Raw genomic sequence first — 17,610 nt, forward strand, 5'->3', positions numbered from 1 at the left:
CGCTTTGCCGGCGCGGCACACAGGATTTTGCGACCCACCGATTCAGGGATCGCTATACATAAATTCTGAGATGCAAGTAAATCGTGAATGATTCTGACCATTCGCGTATTGTTATATGCTTCATTTGCCACTACACGCATATATACATCAGAAATGGTATCACTACCGCTGTCGCTCTGATTTGGCGCCAGTCATGGCGTCATCGCCATAACGGAAACTTTGACAATTTCTCTATGAATTATCAAATCATTGGATTGTATCTATTTATAATTTCCTATTTCTTGCCACTTATACTCTTTTCCATGCATATTCTAAAGGTATTATGAGCCATTGGAGGCAAATGGAATAGACGGATGAATGCTGAAAAATTTCAGAAAATGCTACGCAGTGTAAGTCGAATTTGTCTTTGTTTATTTCTCACACAAACGCTAGCCTTTCAAGCTTAATAGCTGCTCGTTTCAACACCCAACATGTTCTCGGCCTCATTTTATCTAGACAGTTATTATTGGTTACACAGACCAGTTTCAAATTGATTCTAAAATGTATGGGGAATTCAGCGATGCATTTTTCTAAACCGAATATGAAATCTACATTGATGTAATAATATGCCTCCATACACCGCCTTCAGCGAAGCGTGATTTTGTAAACACTATCCAATATGGCGAAGCGGCTCTCACGGTGTTAGATGTAAGTGCATTTTCGAAAACATCCCAACCGATTCTAGATTCGCCGGCAACGCTTTCAGAATTATAATAAGCGAAACCATGTAAACCGATATCAGTGATCAAGTAAATATGTTATTTTGAAATTCAATACTCACAGTAATTATCCGATTTTCACATTTCAAAACATACAGCAAATACGCACATTGTGAATAAGCGATTTCATACTGTATCCAAAATGTAAGCCATTTCGATGAAGCCTATTTTGTGAAGGTCATTTTTCAGCACTTGAGCTTTGTCTAAAATAATAGTGGATGGTATCAAGAAACAGGAAATTTCCATAGAATTGAGAAACTGTGAAGTGTATTTATGCGTGGGATACTTTGAGCTTTTATTCCCACTTCAAATTCGAGGGTTGAAGGGGGAAGGACATATATGTCCCTGTGGCATCCAGGGGTTAAAAATTCAAACAAAACCAAATGTTTGAGAGAACAATTGGGTTCAGCTCAAGAGTCCCATTGTTCTTCGGAACTGTTCACTTGCATTCACTCTTGGTGAAATGTGTTCTCAGGATCAAGGAGGCCTTACATATTGGTCTATTATGGCGGTAGTTAGGGACGGTTCATAATTTATGTGGCTAGGGGTGATGATGATTTTTTTTTTGGGGGCATTGTTGATTTTGTACATGACATGCAGGGAGGGTCATTACTATGCACATAAATTGGGGGGGCATTTCCATTGAACATGCATGCTTCTCCATAAAAATCTCCCATCCACCACCCCCACTAGGGCATGTACATTATGAATGGTGACCTTACAATTAAAGCAAATTCAAGATGATTGCCTGATTTAGAAATCCAAGATGGCTGCCCGATGATGCTTACAAGTTTTCTATACTACATACTAATCAGGTCAAGGTTCAACTCCAAACACTGTTTTTTCCACTGGAACATGCTCCGAGCATCAGTCAAAGATCAAAGACAATGCAAATGACACTCACTCTGATAATGTTCCACAAGCTTGATGACGTCAGGGAAGAGTTTTCTAACTCCAATGTATACTTGCCCATCAGTCGCATTTACGATCTTGTATGTCGGATAGACGGTGTTCTGCCGTCTGCTTCATAGACACCGCACAGACAATGCATAGGAATTTTTGTCTGAAAATGACAAGCACTTTAGATTATATATTTCTATTACCATAAGCTCATCTCCAAAGTTAGCATGAAGTCCTGAAAATGTACTTACTAAAATGGCAGAAATATCCCCAATGACATGTCAAGTTTTAACTCACTTGCTCAGTCTCTCAGTCACAGCCTAGTGGCTATCCGAGTGTTCACCTACCACAACAAAAGCTCTATGATGATCTAGTAAATACACAATGTGGGTCAGATCGATGAATCTCAATACAGATGTCCCCATGGTATGATCGCTGGCCCACCTAAAGGACTCCACTCTGTACAGTACATAGCGGCACCTTAGAAGAATGGAACACAACTACAGAAATATTCCTATAATGTGTTCAAACACTTCCCAGGCAGTTGCGAAACATTGTGGTTGAAGTGTTAGCTTGTCACGCCAGTGTGTGGCTTCACTTGCACACACAACGGGAAGCCAAGTTTAGCTGTCCTCATCTCTCATATTACGGGAATATTGCTGAAAGAAGCATAAAATCTCACTCACTCACTCACTCACTCACTTTGTGTGTAGGGTAGTGTCTCACCTGCCGAAGCCCTAACGAGGAAGCTGCCTGTCATCACGCCCTCCCTTTTCAGCCACGCCTCCCCATCATGCCGGCTACAGTCAAACCACCAGCTGAAAACCATCACCAATACTTGAACCATGGCAGACAAGAAATCATGCAGGTACAGTACAGTCCCACAATGCACAGTAACACCTCATTTGTACAAACACCCTGCCTTCTGGATGATCTTGTTGGAAATGTATCTATATGACCCACCCAAAGGAACATTACGTTATACTTTGACAGTCAAGACAATAGAGACTAATAATTTCACCAGGAACAAATGATTAACCATGGCCCATTGTCGCCAGTAACATTTGAACAATGGCCATGATCCGGGGTGTTGTGACACAACAAAAAAGGGACACTTGACATTCAATCCATTGTACTGACAGAAAGATAATATGTGTAATAACTCTCTGATATTTGCACATGAATTTTAGTGATTCTCAATGCTGATTGGTCAAATGGAGACCAAATATGTACAATGCTTTGTTCTTTTTAACATTTGGGTTGACATCCATGATGTTCCAATGTCCCTAATTGTTACCATCTGAACAACAGGCCACATTAAGTCTGTGTGTAGGGTTGACATTTTATACAATTCTCTTCATGTTCACTCTACAAACATCAGTGACTTGTAACCAACAAGTCCTGCTGTCAGATGCTCGCCATGGATTGAGATTAACATCATTCCATCACTCTGGACAGATAATCCATAATCCTCACTGCTCATAGTCCCTAAATAGCTAGGATATTGCTGACTGCTGCATAAAACATATTTTATCTATTAATTCCTTTCACAATGTATTCATAAAGGGCGGTGGGTAGCCTAGTGGTTAAAGCGTTGTCAGTCATTCACATCGAAGACCCGGTTCAACTCCCATGACATGGATACAATGTGTGAAGCCTATTTCTGGTGTCCCCCACCGCGGATGTTGCTGGAATATTGCTAAAGCGGCGCCAAAACCAAACTCAGTCAGTCAGTATTCATAAAGATTTATAACTTTGAATACAAATAAACACACAGCAAGATATGGGGACAGCTCTATGTAACCTTGGCAACAGAAAATAGCAGCTAGCCAGAGCATCCTTCTTCTTTGTGTAGTGAGGCAGCCCAGTGGTTAAAGTCACAATCCCCACAAGGTCAGATATTTGATGAAATGACCAAATTGCTAAAAGTTAACCATATCCGCAGTTTCACAAGGTGACGGCGGTGGACAAATGGATGGGATTCAAACTTAAGCACATATCGTATCCACGGACAATGTTTGATGAATAAAAACAGGTTAATCATACATATATCACAGTCGACAAATTAGACCATATCATCATAACACAGGTGAATTAGGGCAATAAATGTAAATGAGAACAGATGGCACACAAAGATTTAGGGCTTATATGTCACGCTGGGTACAATATGCAAACAATCGGATGTTTGATAGGCATTTAGAAGTTGGTAGGGTAATACCTCTCTGTAACTATTCTCTGTCATTCACCTACTGAAGGGGAACTGAAGTAGTAGCCCAGAAGCGTCGGTGTGTAAATAACAAAGAAGTTGCACATCCATATCAGAGTGGTGTTGTATTATGTCCAATGTTTTAGTTGGATGTTATTCTTCGCTATAACCCTGCAGTTGTAACGAGTCAATGTCGGACCATTTGATTCTATTAAGTTGAATACTGTGTCCTGGCATCAACTACTGATTTTGCATCCTTTGCATTCATAGTGCGTGCTTTGCCTATGCTGTATAAAAATCTGTAATGCCCTTAAAGAGAGTGCAAGTCTATACATAAGAACCAATTCATGATGCACCATAGCCAGACGATAACCCTGTTGGAATTATATCATTAAAGAAGCTAATGTCGTCACTGAGTCAGCAACACAGTATCACCATGAGGCACTTGGGGAACATGTCCCGTAAAGATCCAGGTTAGAATATTGATCTTCAGTAACCCATGCTTGTCGTAAGGAGTGACTAACAGGATTGGGTGGTCAGACTCGGTGTCTCGGTTGACACATGTCATCGTATCCCAGATGTGTAGATCGATGTCTGTTGATCACTGGATTGAATATTTACAGACCACCGCCATATAGCTGGAATATTGCTGAGAGCGGCGTTACACAACAAACCAACCAACCACTTGGGGAACATGTCCCAACACCTCGTAAGGATGGGAATGCCACAATAACTCGGTGCGCCTAGTGGATGCAAGAGTTGTATGCTCCCCAGGGAGTTGAGATTGACAATACAATATGCCGTTGAGATTGACATCCAGTGAACGAGGGAAAAACAAAGCGCCTTTGAGCAGCTGAGCTGAGCTGGATATCGGCGCTATACAAATGTTAGTATGTATGATGTATGTAATTAGTGGCATCCAGTCATTTGTGGATATTCACAACTAGTATTCTAATAGATGTGAAAGTGCAACTTCTGTCAAACAATCTAAACAGGAAACATTTTCACCAGGGGTGTCATATTCACAGTGCAGGGGGTTTTATTCGAGTCAGTTTCAGACTAACAGGTAGATTCACATCCTTCCTTCCTTCACACAGCAGGAAGAACCCTAGCATTGGGATTGGGTCATCTATTTCTGGGGAGTTTGTGGTATGAATGAGGTAGAGCGATGCAGATAAGGTGCGGAAAAGTGATCTAAGCATTATGGTGATATTTAGGGATTGACAGCATCAATTATTGATCCCAAGATTTAACCATTCAACCAAATGACTCAACCAATGCCTCTTCCTTCCTTTTCATCTTAAAGGTTTCATATATTTTGGCATGATAGAATGGAGATTCAAATTTCAAATTCACAACATCATTATTGGTATCTAATTGAATAAAATAGAAATTCACATTGTTGAATCTATGAAAACAGTTTTATCTTGAAGTAGAAAATTGCCATTTTAGCCAAAAACATCTGAGACGAGTCAGCATCATTTTTAGTAGTGTCAAGTTTTATCACATGTACTGTAATTAGCTGCGGTTACTTATGCTGAAGGGGTTGTCGTTGGCATGGGTACGACAGATGTGTACTCCATGTACGTTTCTGTATACAGAAACGTACCCTAGCCAATATAGGAATACAAAAATGTTCCCTATGATGGGTCCTTTTTCGCAGGTGCAGTCAACAGCACTCACAATCAGCTGAAGGGGCGGTGGGGTAGTCTAGTGGTTAAAGCGTTGGCTCGTCACACCGAAGACCCGGGTTCGAATCCCCACATGGGTACAATGAGTGAAGCCATTTCTGGTTGGATATGTTGCTGGAATATTGCTAAAGCGGCGTAAAAAAACCAAACTCAGTCAGTCCAGTCAGTCTACAATCAGCATAGGAACAACTACATACGGTTTGGTACTGGGTTTTAGTGGAATATGCTCTCATCCGACTTTTTAGCATTTAGATGCACGCTTCATACTTTGGACTTTTGTTTACATACATTTCTGTACATATCTAAATACATATCTGTAGTTTGTGCTGACAACGACCCTTCAGCAAGCATTTCTTATCCAAACAGAATCTACTAGACTCAGGCTTGAGACTCATGGTTCAAGTCACAGACTCAAAGGGAGATGAACTACTCCTGGGCCTGAGGGGAGTTATCATCCACCTTCACATAGTTGACAGGGATGTATCCTCTCTTCCCATTGGTCAGGCTGGTGCAGATCAACCCAATCAGCAGTGTCACTGCAAAACAGAAATAATCCACTTGTACATATTTATGATACAGTGTAAAATTACTTCTATTGTAGACAGTGGTCAATAAAAAATATATACTTTCACCCTGTTTCTTAACTGAAATAGTTAACAGACTCTCTTCATGAAGAAGACTGTTTATCTTAGACTTTTATCTAAATTTTGATGTTATTCATTAAAGGGTTAGGTCAGCAAATTCCTAAAACAAATAATTAAACAAAACAATAGGCAATATTCATTTAACAGAGAATAATCATCACAAAACAATAAATAAAACATTTAGCATACACATTCTGTACAGGTGTCCCTGCAAGTGGCGGAACCAGAATTTATATAATATACATAGGTTAAATCATCTAAGACATAATGTGACTGGAGCAGTAAGCATGTTTTCTTTATTTAATTTTAGTTTGGTTGTTGTTTAACGCCACACTCAGCAATATTCCAGCTTATATGGCAGCGGTCTGTAAATAATAAAGTCTCCAGACAATCCAGTGATTAACATCATGAGCACCGATTCACACAATTGGGATACAATGACATGTTGCAGAAGAACAATTCCCTAACCCGATCTTCAATGGTCAGTTAACATGTACTTTCAGTCCATCACCCCAGCCCTGCATCCACCAATGGTCCACAGGATTATTTCATATAGTGCACAACTGAGTTATAATGCCTACAGCTATATAAGGGATACCGTATCCAAGGAAAATAATATTCAAGTATTATGACAGAAACCATTTATAGAAACAGGCTCTTCTTACTGATGATACATGTTTTGTCGAAAGTAACAATGACAATAATACCTTCATTTATAGAGCTTGATAAATTCAGAACATAAATGTAAGGAGGAGACTATGCCCAAAACGATAACAAATGGTGATCTCGAGTGTAATCAGACATATGGTTGAAATGTTGAAAGAAGTACCTGTCAGTACTGACCTGGTGTTAACCTTCCTGAGTCTGTCTCCTTCACAAAAGACAAGCCATCCTCGCTAATTGCCCCAAAGTCGCATACATTGCTGTGGAAGATAACAGGCTCTGAAAGAACAAATATGAAGCGCATATGTCAGTTGATGGTACATACAGGCTCATTAGACCAGATCTGAGGACACGCCTATAGAAACCCTAGATAATACCCAATCTCACACAAAGGATGGATGGGTCCTGAGGGTCAGATGTCAGCTTTTGAAACAATTCAGCATCATTTTGTATCACCTTGTATTTGGAAATGTTTTGGCATACTAAAAGAAACCTACATAGAACACGCTACTATTCATTCTCTAGTGATCTCTTTGGGTGAAGTTGTCAAAGCACTCCAGTGAAAACAACAATGTGCATAAAAATAACAACAAAATAATTGTTGTGCTTTCTTTGTCAACAAACTGAACTAGTTGTTTTCATTAAATTTTGAGATACAGAAATGAGATATATAGTGATCTGATTGCCTTGCTCACTCATATCAAGACTTTATCATTTGCTTCCATTCATGTCTGACCGAGTCTGTAACAACCGAATCTGACCAGACAATCCAAAGTGGTCAACATCATGAGCATCGATCTGAGATCATCATGACTGGGATACAAATGACATGCATCGACTCAAGTCAACGAGCCTCACACCCCAGATCATGCTAGTCGCCTCAAGCATGGGTTGTTGAAGACCAATTCTTCTTCGATCAATTCTGAAAGAATTCCGATCACTAGTTTATAAACATCAACATGATCACCTACACACTGAGGTACCATACTGGAGCAACTCCGATGACTGATATTTTATCAACTATTTGTTGGTGACCACAATCATCAATATTCAAGCTACAATCACTCACAGCACTCTGGAAATAGACTAATGCTTAGTCTCTGGAATATATATAATTTTGATAGTAACAAACAAGCCCATTTAAATTTGAAAAAGGAGCCCCCAGGGAGATCACAGAGATTCACAGAATCTGAACCTGAGGAAATCCCAAGACTTGCTTTATTTAGGGCTTGAGCACTGCAGAGAGGGCTTGGCAGTAGGAAATAATAATGGTTCAGGGACTGTGAGACAGACTACCTGAAAACAATTGTGTGCCATGCAAATCAGTGGTAGTTAGCATGACCATCATGCCATGGACAATCTCTCAGGAACTAAAACAAAATATTATTTTAATTATATACATTTGAAAGTTTCTGCCCTGATTCCCATGTATAAAATTGATCAGAGTGTGAGATGTTTTAAGATACTTCATAGTGGGGATGAACATGTCAGTTAAGATGTCATGCAGAGTATGCCCATGTTGATTTGCAGGTACAGTCCTTGACCTATTACTATTTTAACATCTCCCACTCCATACTCTAAAGATTAATCCTATACCTAAACAAAAGTTATAGATTCATCACAATCTTCTTTAATGTGTCTCCCTTCCACATTCAAAATGGAGATCTTTAATTTCTATTATAATAATATATTTACACAGAAGTGAGTAGTTTTATTTTATGCTGCACTTAGCAATATTCCAGCTATATGGTGGCAGACTGTAAATAATCCCGCCTGACCAGACAATCCAGTGATGAACATCATGAGCAACTATCTATGCAATTGATTAATGCAGGAAACCTTTACTGAGTAAACATACCATTTCATCTTAAACTATTGTGAGGTTTGTGAGCTATAAGATGTTAATGACTGACTGACTGACTGAGTTTGGTTTTACGCCACGTTTAGCAATATTCCAGCAACATCACGGCGGGGAACACCAGAAATGGGCTTCACACATTGTACCCATGTGGGGATTCGAACCCGGTCTTCGGCTTGACGAGCCAATGCTTTTAACCAATAGGGCTACCCCAATCACCCCAGATGTTAATGAATGAATATGGGTATATAAAATACCAACATGCATAGTAGAAGTCTAATTTGTATTGCAGCAGTGTTTAAAATGCTGCTTAACTGAAGTATTGTTGATCATGAACTAATTTAAGAATATTGCATAATTTATTGAATAATCTATAACCAAATAATGAGCTTCTCACTACCTGTAAAAAATATAAAAATAAATCAGAATTAATAAAACACTTGTAATTAACAGAGAATGCTGAAAGACATTTGTCAGTGATAATGGCTCCATGAATAAATAGATGCAATATGGCATATAAACAAGGCACTGAGTTTCAAAACGTTATGCTAAGTATAAAAATACATTAGCTTGCGCTGTAAATTAGTTTGGGGTTAAGAGACTACGAGTAAAACAAGTTAACCAGCTTACTAATTAACCTGTTAACAATGTCCAAACTATATCACACATCAGTACAACCAACTTATAGCATTCCTTGCTGATATGACAATCATTTGTGAAGTTTCTGTGTATGTGCTTAAATGTGCTTATGATACAAGCATTGTGCCCCATATATTTTTCCGGTTCATTGGCATTGAGGTATATGTAGCACTTATATCACAATCACACCAATACTGACATGAGTAATCACATAAACCATGGAGATTTCAAAGGAAATATTTGTATGCAGTAAATCCAACTACACTAGTAATGGAAGGTCAAAGACCAGAGTCGAGTCAAAATTCAAAATCTGAAAACAATATGTAGTGTATGTTACTTTGCAGATCAAATACTTGTTGCATAGCATGATGATGAGTAATGGGCAACAATGACAGTTGCAATATTTGTAGGCATGTGAAAATCCGATCCGATCATGATAGTAATGTGAGATATGGTACAGAATACATAAAAATTTGACACGGGCCTAGTCAACCGCTGTAAAAAACATTTTTCGATCAGAACAGGAACTGAAGAGAGGCCAAACCAATACCTGGTCAGAAGATTTGTGCAAATTAAACAAAATATTACTGTATTTTCTTGTGTATGATTCATATGTCTTCCCAATGAAGTATCATGGTGTACAGTCGGATGCATGTGTTACATGCCTCAGTGACAGTGGGTTTGTTTTGTTCTCTCTCCTATGCAAAGATATAGCAGTGAGTACGATTCTCTGAAAGACAAATCTGCACTGTAGTACACAAGACAATCCTGTCATTACACTAACATGTTATAAAATGTGTGCATTATATCATTTAGTATGCATACAATTTAACTAAGTATTATTTACATATATTTCAGTGAATTTAAGACTCTAATCAACAGAACACACCATTATTCACAGTTGTTCTACAATTAGGTTTCACAACATTGATCATGTCAGCCTTAATATACTTAACCTGTTTAACACTGTTCCAATTAATCATTATTCCCCATATTTTAACTAAAAGTTCCTAAAATTTAAAAATTACGACAAAGTGAAACAGCTGTCAGATGAAAGCATTGAATAGTTCTGTGTTTCTTTTCAGCAAATAGATTACAGATGTGACCAAAATGTAGGCCTTCAATATTTAACCTCCAGCAGTATTCTTTGGTCCTCATAATGTCACAAAATCATATGTACCTTGACAATTCAACCATGATACTCCTTGAGGCTGAGGTCACTGTTTCCTGTATACAGGCAATCACCAGCCTTGTGCCCCCTGATCACTTTTAATCATGCATTTTACAGAAGGTGAGACATGTAACTTTTTTATTTTAAGGATCAACCTGTCAGAGCCCAGTGCTATAAAGAAATTAATTTTAAAACAGTTTAAATTCTGATCTATTTGGGATAAGGGCTACAAAGAAAACCTGTTTACTTTTCAAGGAATAGTTATCAATCAGGTTCAGAGGACATGATTAGTTTTTGGCAACTGCCTCCTATACAGACCACAAGAGTGACTGACTGACTGAGTTTAGTTTTACGCTTTAGCAATATTCCAGCAACATCACGCATGGGGACACCAGAAATGGGCTTCACACATTGTGCCCATGTGGGATTCGAACCCGGTCTTCGTGTGACGAGCCAACGCTTTTAACCATTAGGCTACCCCACCGCCCCAGACCACAAGAGCTCTCTGTACCTGAAGTGCATACATGTACATGTTCCCCGAAAGTAAGCGGCTACATGTCAACCACCCTGTACAGAATGCGTACACTCTGACTCATTGACTGAGTGAAACAACTTTGTTCTTGTTTCAACCTAACAGAGCTAATAGTAAACAACAAACCTTAAACTTATATTTGGAATTACACGAAGTAAAGCATAAGTTCTACTACTCTTGAGGGTTCAGTCCCATCCAGGGTTTGAACCCAGACTCTTAGACTGAGGCTCCTAACTTCAGCATGCAAAGTCAGTGATGTAACCCACTCATCCACTGATGATTCTACTGTGGAAGCCTCGAAGGCTGCGTAGGTTGGATCATTTCCACTACAATGATCAACATAGGATTCTAGGACCTATATTCCATAAAGCCCACAATACAACCAAAAGAGTTTGTGGGGCCTATTTTTAACCAGAATCCCATCATACAACAAACAGGAGTTTGATAGGGGCCTATATATGCTACATCAAAATCCCCAGGAGTTTGCTGGGATCCTATGCTATAGCAGAATCCCAGGAGTTTGCTGGGAACCTATGCTATAGCAGAATCCCCAGGAGTTTGCTGGGAACCTATGCTATAGCAGAATCCCAGGAGTTTGCTGGGAACCTATGCTATAGCAGAATCCCCAGGAGTGTGCTGGGAACCTATGCTATAGCAGAATCCCCAGGAGTTTGCTGGGAACCTATGCTATAGCAGGATCCCAGGAGTTTGCTGGGAACCTATGCTATAGCAGAATCCCCAGGAGTTTGCTGGGAACCTATGCTATAGCAGAATCCCCAGGAGTTTGCTGGGAACCTATGCTATAGCAGAATCACTATGATCTGACTAACAGAGGTTGCTGAAGGCCTATTCTTGCCTGGAATCCCCAATGAGGAAACACGTCTGTAGTTCTGTTTTTGTTCGTGTCCACTAATAATCAACTGTATACTTACTGGTTTCATTTGGGAGAGTTGGGTTGTCCATTTCAGGTATTATCAACTGCAGATCTTCAAAGGACTTTGTCAGTTTCAACTGTTGTCCTGGAAGTCGTTTAGTGAAACGCCGCGAAAGTTTTGGAGATGAGAAATTTCTGGGCATTCCACCAGCCCCAATATGTCCAGTTACATTGATCCGAGTTATTTTCGGTGAAGATTTCGGAGAATGGTGCTTTGGAGGTAGTTTAGGAGATTCTCTGTTTTTCAAGTGAGCTACAGATTTTAACATAGGATTATGTCCAAGCTCATCTTGTGAAAGTCTTCTACTGAAACCAGGAATGCTTATAGGAGAAGTCTTATTCATGGCCTTGTTAAATGCATCTATAGCTTGTTGAGACATCATCGGCGGATCTAAAGTATGATCCACAGACTTGCTACGCCTTGCTACCAAATGATTTGCATGTGGATTATTATGTTCCGTGGGCGGAGCTTGGCTTGTCGGAGAAGCTTTGGTGGGTGAAGATGTTGGAACAACTCCTTGAGATGATGCACCAGAGCTACTCTGGGACACATACCCTGAACTGAGTTGTGAGGAGGCTTCTCCACTTTCTGCCATCTTAGAACCAGACAGCTGCTCCACCATCCTTGGAGGAAAGGCTGTTGTCCTAGAACTAGGGTCGTTATGCCAGGCAAATGTTCTGGACTTTTAGAAAGATGTTCTGGTCCCCTAAGAAACTGCTCTGTTGTTCCTCCAGGAATTTCTTCTGTTCGCCGGATAGCTTGATCTGCTCTTTGAAACTGTTCCATTCTTCCAGGGATTTGTTCTGTTCCTCTTGGAAACTGTTCCGTCCCTCTGGGTTCATACTGTTTTAGAATATCTATATCTTGTTTCCCCACTGGTTTAATAAAGTGACCTTTTCGTGAGCTCGATGACACTGTGCTTGCAGTGTCATCATCAATAGTATACTCTCGCTTCCCAGATTTGTTGCCCATGGTTGTGGAAGAAGTCCTAACAGTCTGAAACATGGAAAACAGAACACTGTAATACATTTATACATGAGCTCCCAATGTGATATTTATATTAAGACACAAAGCCCTGACATGACCTTCCAATCTAATTCTCATATTAAGACACAAAGCACTATAATACAGTGACACATGGCCTTCCAATCTAGTACTTATATTAAGACACAAATCACTATAATACAGTGACACATGGCCTTCCAATCTAATTCTCATATTAAGACACAAAGCACTATAATACAGTGGACACATGGCCTTCCAATCTAATTCTCATATTAAGACACAAAGCACTATAATACAGTGACACATGGCCTTCCAATCTAATTCTTATATTAAGACAAAAAGCACTATAATACAGTGACACATGGCCTTCCAATCTAATTCTCATATTAAGACACAAAGCACTATAATACAGTGACACATGGCCTTCCAATCTAGTACTTATATTAAGACACAAATCACTATAATACAGTAACACATGGCCTTCCAATCTAGTACCTCATATTAAGACCTACAAAAGCACTATAATACAGTGACACATGGCCTTCCAATCTAGTAACTTATATTAAGACACAAAGCACTATAATACAGTAACACATGGCCTTCCAATCTAGTAAGTACTTATATTAAGACACAAATCACTATAATACAGTAACACATGGCCTTCCAATCTAATTCTCATATTAAGACACAAAGCACTATAATACAGTAACACATGGCCTTCCAATCTAGTACTTATATTAAGACACAAATCACTGTTATACATTCAAGATACTTGGTACAGCCTGAACCTTGAACTCACATAAAACATGTTCAACAAACAGCAAATACTCTGACCAGTCACTCGAAACAAATGTACAGTTACTTGCAGCGTTGACAGGTAGCCCAGTCCATAATAACAGCACCAGCACTAACACATCGCATTTATATGTGGAAATAATTCACAGCTTACAGCTGTCACAGTTTATATAGTTTAAAGCCATAAATAATAATACTTTCTGAGAACTGCCTTTATTTCCGGAAAACACCTATGACATCACTCACTGTCATGAACAATAGAACATCAACTTAAATCTTAAGGGAGGTTTTCCACAAATAAATTAATAATACACTTTATGGAATTTTTCACATTCTGCCTCAAAAAGCATTTCTATTTTCTCTATTTAACCAATAACTAGTAATGATAAAAAGAAGTTAAGTATCAGTTTCCTGTATCATAAGAAACATAGTTGAGGAAACAATACTGGGATATCTGACTTCTATTTCAATTTCTGATTTTGTATAATCTGTTGACAACGACAAGGAACCACATCTCTCTCTTATTCTGATGACGCAATTCCTGTTTTTATTTTAAACTTTGTGGAAAGTGTTAGGGGTTTTGGGTACTTAAAATCAAACGGAAAATTGAGATTGATCTTAACAAATTAAAATAATTAACCAAAAACTATGCATAAAACAAAGTGGTGTAGTTTCATATAAACGACCAAAACCGCTGTGTTTAGAAAATATCAAATAGGTAGTTTCATGTATAAATCCATCAACTTCAACCATTCACACAGATTTTGACATGTACATCAACCATCCCTATCAACCATCCCCACCATACAGCTGTGTACACCCACCACCCCCATCAACCATCCCCACCCTACACCTGTGTACACCCACCACCCCCATCAACCATCCCCACTCTATAGCTGTGTACATCCACCACCCCTATCAACCATCCCCTACCTACCGCTGTGTACATCCACCACCACCCCCCATCAACCATCCCCACCCTACAGCTGTGTACACCCACCACCCCCATCAACCATCCCACTCTATAGCTGTGTAAGTCCACCACCCCCATCAACCACCATACAGCTGTGTACATCCATGACCCACATCAACCATCCCCAACCTACAGCTGTGTTCATCCACCACCACCCTAATCAATCATCCCCTACCCTCTACAGCTGTGTACATCCACCACCTCATCAACCATCCCACCCTACAGCTGTGTACATCCACCACCCCCATCAACCATCCCCACTCTACAGCTGTGTACATCCACCACCCCATCAACCATCCCCACCCTACAGCTGTGTACATCCACCACCCCCATCAACAATCCCCACCCTACAGCTGTGTACATCCACCAAACCATCAACCATCCCCACCCTACAGCTGTGTACATCCACCACCCCATCAACCATCCCTAATTCTACAGCTGTGTGTACATCCACCACCCCATCAACCATCTCCCACCCTACCGCTGTGTACATCCACCACCCCATCAACTATCCCCACCCTACAGCTGTGTACATCCACCACCCCATCAACCATCCCCACCCTACAGCTGTGTACATCCACCCACCCCATCAACCATCCCCACCCTACAGCTGTGTACATCCACCACCCCATCAACCATCCCCACCCTACAGCTGTGTACATCCACCACCCCATCAACCATCCCCACCCTACAGCTGTGTATACCACACCCCTATCAACCATCCTGGACTGCCTCCCAAGTGGTGTCGCGGTGGATTAGAGCTGCCCACGCTAGAGAGAGCGGAAGGTCGCTGGTCTGATCCCACCACCCATACCATACCAAAAGACGTTAAAATATGGTATTTTTGGTCCCTGCCTGTCGCCGGGCATTAATGGGTACAACAAGGACTAGTCGGCTCGGAGTCAGTATAATGTGTCTGAGAGGGGTATTCATGCTTCACTGTGGCATGGTATCTCAGTGGGCTAGCACTACCTAAAATCAGTTTCACTCTGGGCCAGTACAAACAGCCCGCCACATACACATACACATGCATGCACGCTCTGGCCATATGAGCTTAAATATTCTCATGCACGACGTTAAACCCACTTCATCCTCACTCACCATCAACCATCCCCACCACACACAGCTGTGTACACCCCCATTAACCATCTCCCACCACACAGCTGTGTGTACACCCCCTCATCAACCATCCCCACCATACAGCTGTGTACACACCCCATCAACCATCCCCACCATACAGCTGTGTACACCCCCATCAACCATCCCCACCATACAGCTGTGTACACCCCCCATCAACCATCCCCACCATACAGCTGTGTACACTCCCCAACAACCATACCCACCATACAGCTGTGTACACCCCCATCAACTATACCCACCATACAGCTGTGTACACCCTCATCAACCATCCCCACCATACAGCTGTGTACACACCCCCCATCAACCATCCCCACCATACAGCTGTGTACACTCCCCATCAACAATCCCCACCATACAACTGTGTACACCCCCATCAACCATACCCACCACCAGCAGCTGTGTACACCCCCCATCAACTATCCCCACCACACAGCTGTGTACACCCCCCATCAACCATCCCCACCACACAGCTGTGTACACTCCACATCAACCATCCCCACCACACAGCTGTGTACACCCCCCAACAACCATCCCCACCATACAGCTGTGTACACCCCCAACAACCATCCCCACCATACAGCTGTGTACATCCCCATCAACCATCCCCACCACACACAGCTGTGTACACCTCAGCTGTGTACACCCCCATCAACCATCCCCACCATACAGCTGTGTACACCCCCAACAATCATCCCCACCATACAGCTGTGTACACCCCCCTAATCAACCATCCCCACCATACAGCTGTGTACACCCCCATCAACCATCCCTACACCATACAGCTGTGTACACACCCATCAACCATCCCCACCATACAGCTGTGTACACCCCCATCAACCATCCCCACCACACAGCTGTGTACACACCCCATCAACCATCCCCACCATACAGCTGTGTACACCCACATCAACCATCCCCACCACACAGCTGTGTCCACCCCCCATCAACCATCCCCACCATACAGCTATGTACACCTCCAACAACCATCCCCACCATACAGCTGTGTACACCCCCATCAACTATCCCCATAAACACAGCTGTGTACACCTCAGCTTAGTACACCCCCCATCAACCAGCTCCCACCACACAGCTGTGTACACCCCAACAACCATACCCACCTATACAGCTGTGTACACCCCCATCAACCATCCCCACCATACAGCTGTGTACACACCCCCCATCAACCATCCCCACCATACAGCTGTATACACCCACATCAACCATCCCCACCACACAGCTGTGTACACCCCCATCAATCATCCCCACCATACAGCTGTGTACACCCTTAAACAACCATACCCACCATACAGCTGTGTACACCCCCATCAACCATCCCTCACTTCACACAGCTGTGTACACACACCTGTCAACCATCCCCCACCACACAGCTGTGTACACCCCCCAACAACCATACCCACCATACAGCTGTGTACACCCCCATCAACCATACCCACTATACAGCTGTGTACACCCCCAACAACCATCCCCATCATACAGCTGTGTACACCCCTTGAACCATCCCCACCATACAGCTGTGTACACCCCCATTAACCATCCCCACCACACAGCTGTGTACACCCCCATCAACCATCCCCACCACACAGCTGTATACATCCCCATCAACCATCCCCACCATACAGCTGTGTACACACCCCCATCAACCATCCCCACCATACAGCTGTGTACACACCCCCATCAAC

General features: G+C 41.6%; 1 protein-coding gene across 2 annotated transcripts in view; it reads right to left on the reverse strand.

Annotated features, from left to right (window-relative positions):
* Window positions 1-1,768: 1,768 nt before the first annotated feature.
* LOC124271619 (proto-oncogene tyrosine-protein kinase Src-like) overlaps window positions 1,769-17,610 on the reverse strand; it is a 28,795-nt gene continuing 12,953 nt past the window's right edge. For both annotated transcript variants that reach the window (XM_046706773.1, XM_046706772.1), the window contains 5 exons: window positions 11,995-12,993; window positions 7,043-7,141; window positions 5,986-6,091; window positions 2,385-2,476; window positions 1,769-1,821 (listed from right to left, as the gene is read on the reverse strand). In XM_046706773.1, the coding sequence (XP_046562729.1) occupies window positions 1,784-1,821; window positions 2,385-2,476; window positions 5,986-6,091; window positions 7,043-7,141; window positions 11,995-12,619 (960 nt within the window). In that variant the 5' untranslated portion in view covers window positions 12,620-12,993 and the 3' untranslated portion in view covers window positions 1,769-1,783. The remainder of the gene's footprint in view (window positions 1,822-2,384; window positions 2,477-5,985; window positions 6,092-7,042; window positions 7,142-11,994; window positions 12,994-17,610) is intronic.

Source organism: Haliotis rubra, unplaced genomic scaffold (genome assembly GCF_003918875.1).
Source record: "Haliotis rubra isolate DU_JTF1 unplaced genomic scaffold, ASM391887v1 Scf1619, whole genome shotgun sequence".
NCBI lineage: Eukaryota > Metazoa > Mollusca > Gastropoda > Lepetellida > Haliotidae > Haliotis > Haliotis rubra.